Source organism: Anarhichas minor, unplaced genomic scaffold, assembly GCF_050575085.1.
Source record: "Anarhichas minor isolate MPS153535 unplaced genomic scaffold, ASM5057508v1 ptg000063l, whole genome shotgun sequence".
NCBI lineage: Eukaryota > Metazoa > Chordata > Actinopteri > Perciformes > Anarhichadidae > Anarhichas > Anarhichas minor.
Window position 1 is genome coordinate 1,280,884 of NW_027466509.1, and position 9,117 is coordinate 1,290,000.

The 9,117-nt window shown below is 42.1% G+C and overlaps 1 protein-coding gene across 1 annotated transcript in view; it reads left to right on the forward strand.

The window, feature by feature from the left end:
- Positions 1 to 1,142: 1,142 nt before the first annotated feature.
- The window catches only part of npdc1b (neural proliferation, differentiation and control, 1b), a 22,969-nt gene continuing 14,994 nt past the window's right edge, over positions 1,143 to 9,117 (forward strand). Inside the window, exons 1-2 of the mRNA XM_076078191.1 lie at positions 1,143 to 1,408; positions 7,706 to 7,864. Coding sequence (XP_075934306.1) covers positions 1,339 to 1,408; positions 7,706 to 7,864 — 229 coding nt within the window. The 5' untranslated portion in view covers positions 1,143 to 1,338. The remainder of the gene's footprint in view (positions 1,409 to 7,705; positions 7,865 to 9,117) is intronic.

The following is a 9,117-nucleotide window of genomic DNA, read 5'->3' on the forward strand; positions in this document are numbered from 1 at the left end:
ATCGTTTCGGGGTGAAGCTTGTAAACTGTGCAGCGCCCTCAGAGTCACACTTTGCCTTGAGTGTCATTACACTGGAGGTCTATCAGCTCCACAGGTGCTCTTTCCACCTCAACTGCAAACGGATTGCTGAGCAGTTCAGATTTAAATGTCTGAGCTGCAAAGTCGGTAAATCGCCGAGTGCGCCCAGTTTATCAGCAACATGCGCAGTCAGGAACACAGCGGTGGAGACTTTTACTGCATCACACATGTCTGTGATCACACGTGTCTGTGGTCACAAGTGTCTGTGATCACACATGTCTGTGATCATACATCCCCGTCCCTGAAGCTGCAGGTTTAGCGCAGTGAGATGCTTCGTTGTGTTGCACATAAAGCAGCTCACATCGTCACTTCTCGTCCCGGAGCTCTGTGGTGTGGTGGGCCCGTTATGATAAACATGATATTTTCTTGCGGGCCGGATATATGCTGACAATTTAATGACAAGTCTCTCAATGTGTTGATCCTTACTCGGCTTTTCATCTGGGTTATGTTGTCCAGGGCCCAGTTCAGAGTCTGCAATTATACTTTTCAAATATTTCTCCATCGCTGTTCGTCTCGTCACCGCAACATCTCTCGCGCGTCATTTCATTCTACTGTCCTAAATGAACAAGGTCATTACTGCGCTACCTACTGCCACCCACTGTCATGGAAGAGCATGTATTACTTAGCCAGACACTATGTTGCAGCTCAGACGCTCAACAATGCCAAAGTATTTGCAACAACTAAATAATATTTGTTTAGACTCATTAAGTGAAATTGGACATTTTCCCACGGAACACCTGACGATCTCTCACGGCACACTGGTGTGACCAATCACTGCTCTAGGGACACTATCTGACTATAATTACACGTGTGTATCCCGTCTTCAGTCGGCGCTAGTGAGCGTCTGATATTAGCGTGCTGACTCTAATCACACCTCAGAACCTCTGAGTACCTGAAGGCAGCATGGAGGGAGCGCAGCGTGTTGACGTCACAGCTACGTGCCTCTGCCACAGCCCAGCACAAGTCACCGCAATCAGTTAGTCAGTGAACGGGGCGCATCCATGTAGCAGATCCACGGAAGAGAACACGCACCCTGCTGCAAACACACTGGAGGGTGCGGATGGTCACGGCTGCCTGCATCGCCTCCTCTATTTGTTTGGTTTTCATTAGTCGTCGGTCTTCTTCTGAGTCCTCTCCTCCCTCAACACCAGGGGATGGGGGAATGATCAGCAGGGACTCCCCTCGTCGTCCTGCTCCTCCTCCTGCTCCTCCCTTGCTTGGTCTCTGGGTCCTCCGTCAGTTGTCGGAGCTCCACCAAGGATGTGGGCCCCGCTGCTCGACCAGGCTGCGGTGTTTGCAGCCCTGTTGGCGCTCAGCACCTGCTTGACAGGTAAGAGCCGCTGCTGCCTGCTGCCATTCATGCAGACGCTGCTGTTGTGTAGCTGCAATGACGTCATTACTCTACCACGAAACACTGACTGGGTCTCACTCCACTGACCACAACATATGCGGGCTGTGGGTCCTTCGTGGCAACATGTAGCCACAGGCCTTCCATGTGACTGTGCGCGGTGTTTGAAGATTCATGTAACGCAGTCTTTAGGTCATAAGCGGAGGTACTTCAGCTCCTCGAGCCTCTCTGGTGTGCATCTTCGTCACATATTGTTTGCGGGAACAATGACGTCACTAACGCACACGTAGCTCCTCAGGCACTGAAGCTGTATTTCATATAATATATAGAATATAACCTTTTTTTAGGAGAAGCGATGCTTTTATTCGGAACCTTTCTAAATGTTTTCTTAATTATTCGTCGACAAAGAAAGTCTCACCTTTTAAATGATCGATACAGACTTTCCTAACCTCTTGGTAAGATTCACGAGCTACCCAGAAGTATATAAAATAAAAGAGCTCCACCTTCACCAGCTGCGACAATAATATATATATTAATGCGTCAATATAGTTAAATAATATGATCGACACTATTATGAAGTACCTTTAGTTTTTGTACTTGAAATTAAATACATTTAACTATGATGCTAATACCTTTCTACTTTTACTTGAGTAAGATTTTGAATGCAGGACTTTTACTTGTATTTGTACACTGTGTATTACTACTTTCACTGAACTAAAAGAAGGCAGTACTTTGTCCACCGCTGCTAAAGGCCGACAGAACCTTCAGTGCCTCTGTGATCCTCCGTCAGGAGCTTATAGACCTGATACTCCTTCATCTTTTGTGCTGGTATGGCTGTATTCTGTATGTTTCTATATTCTCGGATGAATATTCAGTGTGTCTACAATACATAAAAAAATATAATATGACCCGTTTGTATTAATGGGATATACTGTTACAGTAGGCTATATTTCAGTGCGGTTAGTCTGATTACTGTACTCAGCACCTTATGCATGATTGCATTTTTTGTATCCGTTTGTATGATTTATGGTAGAAAGTTCCATTTTTGCCATATCCGTAAATAATGTGTCTAAATGTGTTACAGTACTGGAAATCTGGAAATCAATCAAGTTGTCAATCAACAGAAGGTGATTGAATTTGCACAACATCCACTGCAAATAACTGAGATGAGTTGAAATTGAAGTTGAAAATTAGTTGTTTGTTTTTTTCAGCTGTGTGAAGGGCAGAACGTGTTATAATAGTGTTATAATAGTGTTATAATACTCACTGAATGTGTGCGGATAAAGAGAGATTCCCCTTTATCTTCTGAGGTCCAGTGTTCTGGGACTCTCCAGCTTTAATGAGTGCTGCAAGAATTCATCCATTCATTGATTAGTAAACTCATTCTCTGGTTCCAGATTCTCAAATGTTTTGTGTCATTGTAAAGATGATGATCTTTGGCTTTTGTTACTGGTTCATTGTAAAGATGATGATCTTTGGCTTTTGTTACTGGTTCATTGTAAAGATGCTGATCTTTGGCTTTTGTTACTGGTTCATTGTAAAGATGATGATCTTTGGCTTTTGTTACTGGTTCATTGTAAAGATGCTGATCTTTGGCTTTTGTTACTGGTTCATTGTAAAGATGCTGATCTTTGGCTTTTGTTACTGGTTCATTGTAAAGATGCTGATCTTTGGCTTTTGTTACTGGTTCATTGTAAAGATGCTGATCTTTGGCTTTTGTTACTGGTTGAAAAACATTTTGAAGGCTACTTTGTGCATTTTCAGTACTCTTGTAGACTAAACGATAACAATGAGTGAATCAAACAAATCATTTATGGATTCATCTGAGAATGCAACTAACAATCGTTTTTATCACTAGTCAGCCGTTTATTTTCTTGGTTTAGCAATAATTGATCTGTCCATAAAATGCCCACAATAACGTCCACCAGCCCAACGTGACGTCTTCAAGTTGATTGTTCCGTTTGTACTTTATTGCTGAATGACGAATACATTTATTTTCCTGCTCTAGATGAATCTATGTAAAAGTAATAATAAGTATTGTAGCCTGGTTTATACAACTAAAGAATACATTATAAAAACATAGTTGATAATGAGTTGCATTGAATTTACATTCAGCCCCTTTGCCAGCCTATTCAAGTGAATAGTGTTTACCTGACGAACAAAGGAGCTGCATGGCTCCACAGTAGGTCGTAGTCCTGTACGATATACTAAAGGCCGTTTACAGGGATCTAGTGACGTACGGGGGTTTGTGAGACCTGCATTTACTGTTACGGACAAATCAAGTCAACTGCCAGTCATGACCAATCACAGATCGGTTCCACCCAGTGATGCGCCTGGCTGGGAGACACAACAGAAATCCCATGAGGCTATGAGGTGTGAAATGGATGATTCAGTGCCAGAGAAATATATGGAACGAGATGTTTTCAGGGCGCTTCAGTGGGTATGCTGTGGTGTTAAAGCCTCAGTTATCCCAGCAGAGGTGTTGGCTGTGGTCTGGTTGTCCTCAGAAACACATTCCTGCTGTCAGAGCTGGAGATCTCCGTCACTGACCTGGGTGTCCATGTATTGTGACACAGGTTATTTTAAGATTCACACATACCCCGATTTAATTCAGCATGAAAACAGCAGTGCTGTAAATTCATGACATCGTGATACAAACAACCACAATACATTGTAAACTATTAATATTACAAAGAGGGATGGCGGGACTAACCGTGGTTAAATAAATCCTGCTTTCATTACCAAAAGACTTGAAGAATCTACGATATCTAGTTTTCTGATTCCGTCTTGCGCGAGTAACAAATGTGGGTATGCGCCATTTTGTTTTGTGTGTGCGAGTGTCTCACCTGAGTTGAGAGAAGAGGTGTAAAAATGTCAGAGGACACCAATATACTCGGCTTCTCTCTGCCATAAAGTGCCTTAAATCAGCAGTGTGGGAGCATTTTGGATCTAGAAATGTATTGCAGGCGCAGACGCTCAACCATGGCAAATTATTCGAAAGAACTAATATGTGTATGTATATATATGTGCATATACGGCTCAGCGGTGAAAATCACTGTCCTAGACGACTTCCTCACCGTCACGCTAACATGCACAGTGACAAGAGATTACATCAACTTCTGTGTACAGTCTATTATTCTCACCAAACATTTGTTGTGTACCTCAATAACAAAACATATATAACCAAAGACATACAATGAAATAAATGAGCCTTTAAAAACAATTGAACTTTGGAACTGCAAAGAAGAGACAAAGAAACTGAGGCAAACTCAGGAAGGCAAAGGATGCACACAAGAGACACCTAGAGGAGGAACCCCAGAAACAAATGGGAGACGGGGTAAAACATGACTGATGCCACTTCTAAACACCATAAGTCATTGGTGACCCAGGATGAGACCCGGGTAGAAACGGGGACCTTTGAAGACATTGATGTAGACATTCACTACTTGATTGGGTCTAAGCAGTCACGTCGTGTCCTTTCCTGATTGATGCCGCCAGAAGAAAAGAAACCATCAGCCTTGATTACAATCCACTACCGGTGGTTAATTCAACATAGATACAGTTCACAGGCGTTGCTGATCTTGTTGTCTATACTAGCAGCTGTTGTGCAGTTAAATTCTGCCGTTCATAATTCTACTAATGCCGACATGCAGAGGAAGCAGCTCTTATTGGAGCGATTAGCGAGCTGTGTGTCCAGCGGCGTTATCAGCCCTACGAAGCGGATGTTTGAAGTCACAGTGTGCGGCTTTGATGAGGGCGATGGACACAAAATGGACTTTCCTTTTCTTAACGATGTGTTTTTTTGTTCTACACAACTATTGGGAAATTCACAAAGAATCTGTAAAGGAATAAAAGCATAAATGCTCTCCAGTACGACAGGGACTTCAGCAACCCTACAGAGCTACGAGTGTGAGAACAGAAACCGAGGAAACAAGTGAGAAACCTGTGTTCACCAAATTTAGTATCATAAAAAAAACTTTCATTTGTAAGTTTTCTTTTTAAAGAAGGCTTGGGATGCTCCAAAACTCATGAAACTCACGTCTCATAGGTCACGGGAAGACATATTTTGACATATTGGCTTGGCTGTTTTAAACTGCCTCCACAGCGCCCCCTACAACTTTTCAAAAGAGCAGCCCCATCGCTACGTTTCACCTGCATGTATGACATTTGGTAGACACATGTACCCTATAGAGACTTAAAAAAACATTACATTTCCTTTTCCTTTTCTTTGGTCAAACAAAACACAAAGTTTGCTAGGAAACTGACTTTAGAAGAAAATATGTTTGACACTGAAAATGTCATTGTTGCTCACAGACTCGGTGAACATCAACGCTGCTGACCGAAATACAAAAAGCCTCATATAATACATGCTGTAATGCACTTTACAATCTTTTCAGAACAGCCTTGATAAAGCTAATCTGGAGTCAGTTTTTTTATGTGGAAGTATTCAAAGTAGTGCAGAGAGAGAGAGAGAGCTTTTACAATGACTATTAACTGTAGTTCTCTGTCGTTAGGGGACATTTGATGTATGTTTTGCGTCATTATCCTGAGGACCCGTGACCTTCAGGGGATATGAAGGTACTGGGCTGTGTGTTTAGCTCCAACATGCCCTGATATTCTTCAGATTTAATTGTGCCCAGAACAGATTCAAGGCACCCAGTGCCTGAGGCAGCAATCATTTTGAATGATAATGTTGTTCTACAGTTTTGTTTGTGTTATTATTTGTCCATGCATAAAACACATCCTCCAAAGGGTTCGGTGCCTTTAATGCTGGCTGTAATCCAGAAGGATTAGAAAACAACAACAAATATCAAAAATCCCAAATTAAAAACGGAATAACAACGAATGGTGCAATATTCAGGTTCAACCCTAGATTGATAGTAAAATATATTTTCATTTCAACACTGTTCATGGTGAATAATTCATTATTTTAAGGGTACCAATGTTTTTGGCAAAGTCTGTACATTTGTCAGCGTTGTTTTTGTCTTTGGTTCAGGAAAGGAACCAAGTGCAGCTACTTCCCCTGAGACACACAGGGCCACATGCTGTCCCACTGCACTCTGCCCTCCATCATCCAGCTGTAGAGCTTTGCATAGATTACTGCTGCTGCTGCTGGAGTCACCAGGAGCACTGTGTGCATGAATGAGGTGGACAGTTTGATACAATAGTCATAGTGCAGCTAGGGTCATTACAGAAACGCATACACTCACATCACTTTTGCAAAGTAATCAGGAGTAAAATGTACTGAACATATGTTTCCATTGTACACAAATATTTGTGCTTTTTTAGATGTGAGTGCTGGGGAACTCTGTACTTGGCAAAGGAGAAGTTGTTGTGGTAGCATATTATGCTGCATGGAAGAGTTGCAGTTTTCCATAATTCCATAGAAATGTGCACTTTGATTTACAGTTATCATTTACAGTGTGAGAGGACATGATTATATCTGTCCTTTAGATTCACCCCGTGCTGTCAGCCCTGCCTGTCTGAGAGAAAGCTTCCATCCTTGACTTGCCTCTGTGCGGTGACTCACCTCCTCAAGATGTCACACCTCTTTAGTTGCCATGGCAGTCGTCATGGCAACTAGTGTCTGGGTGTCCTGTAGGAGACACGGAAGCTGAACGGGTAAATATTGATAGCTGGGTCTGATTCTTTCCCCGTCCACCGTTCAGCTTTATTCTTGTCTGCACACATTGGTGTTGAGCTAAGATGTCTTCTGGTGATGAAGAACACACTGTGAGATGCACCGTCCCACCACAACAACACGTCCAGTTGTCCCTGTGGGGAGACATACGCAGCAACAGGTCTCTGTGAGAGTGTTGTCATGTACTCACAGATGTTTGTGCTTTAATTAAACCTATACATCAAAGTATTGAAGTGATGTAATCAGGGTAAGAACAATATGATATAGTGGCTGTTTACTTCTGAGTGAAGGTGATCGTATACCTTTGAGAGTGTTACTGTATTATTTAATGATTATCACATTTGTGTGTGTATATACTGTCTATATATATATATATATATATACGTATGTATGTATGTATGTATGTATGTATGTATGTATGTATGTATGTATGTATATATACATTTCCCAAAATGACAAAACTAGTCCTTTTTAAAAAGCCAATAAAAGAAAACTATTAAAGGTAATTCTATTCTTTAAAATAAAATAATACAAAGTGAAATTAAGATTTTGGACAGTTGGATTGACAACAGAAGATAAGAGTGCTTTATTTCAGAACGTTATGAAGAGTAATTGTGGATCCTGGCTCTTCTCCACAGGATCTCACTTGTGCCCTCGGAGTCTAGACTGTGCCCGGGCAGGACGAGGCTTCTGCCAGCCCGGCGGCTCACACTGCGGGCCCTGTCTGCGCCCTCTGGTGGAGAACTCCCATGGCCGCTGTGTGGTCAAGAGGAAGCATGTTCCTCACACCTTTAAGGGTAGGTGGGAGCACAACATCCTTGCATTGTTCATTACAGCCAAAATAACAAGACGACATAGTGCATACATGCTTTATATGATGTGTGAACACTTTATAAAATGTTACGCCAATGTGTCTGTTCTTCATTGTCCTGAGACCCTCCCTGCCTGGTAACCACCTGTCTTTCAAACATGCCCAAAGGTTTATAAGACTATAAGACATCCTGGTAAAGTTCATTCCACAGGATGAACAGTACTCCACCACTGTGAGTAAACCTTCAGAATCAGATTCAGCTTTGTTGGCCAAGTATTTCTACACATTCAAGGAATTTGACTTTCTGTTCCAGTGGAGCTCAATGTCTCAAATCATTGGAGGTCCCCTTAAACTATGGCCAAAAGCACATACCAGTGTATCATTTTATACCTATTGATGTGACTATAAAACACAAATGTGACAACAACCATATGAACAGTGCTTATATTCCAAATATGGGTGTGAGTGCTGTGTAGACTCATTGATCAGTGTTCCTGTCCCTCTCAGTGCTTCCTCTACAGATGAGTCTGCATTTTACCAAAGGGAGACTTCAGAGGCTCCCAGTGAGCAGCATTCCAGCTCCTTGCTTCCATTCACCTCAGTGAACAGTGTGCTTCATATACGAAGCTGATGCTGCTTGTGAACCTCTGCTCTTGTATCCGACTCCACCAGTTCTGTTGAGAGGTGATGAGTGCCAGTAGATTTATCAGGCGGTAAAGGTGCTTTGCTTTTAGCAACACGAGTGAATGGATGAAGACAATAATATGACTTTGATGAGCTGAGATGAGGCTGTAAACATCACATCCTGTTGGTTTCTTTATTTGCAGATGTTTTGTCGAACCTCAATACTTACAGACTAGAATGTGCCTGCAGCACTGACCATCGAAAACTCAGATAGATCTAATGTCTGGTCATATTAATAATCTTACTTTACTTTATTATTATATCATATCATTAATTGGCAGAAATGGAATATAATATTCATAACCATGTTACCATTAGTGCATAATGGTAACTGGACCGTACTTGTATTTCTCTTGTCTAGTCTTCTGACCACTCAAAGCTCTTTAACACTACGTGTCATCGTTCACCCATTCACACACTGATGACAGGAGCTTCCATGCAAGGTGCACCTGCCCATCAGGACTATCTAACATTCACACACCGTTGGCCCAGCTACGGGAGCAACTTGCGGTTAAGTGTGTTGCCCAAGGGCACATGGACTACAGAGCTGGAGAT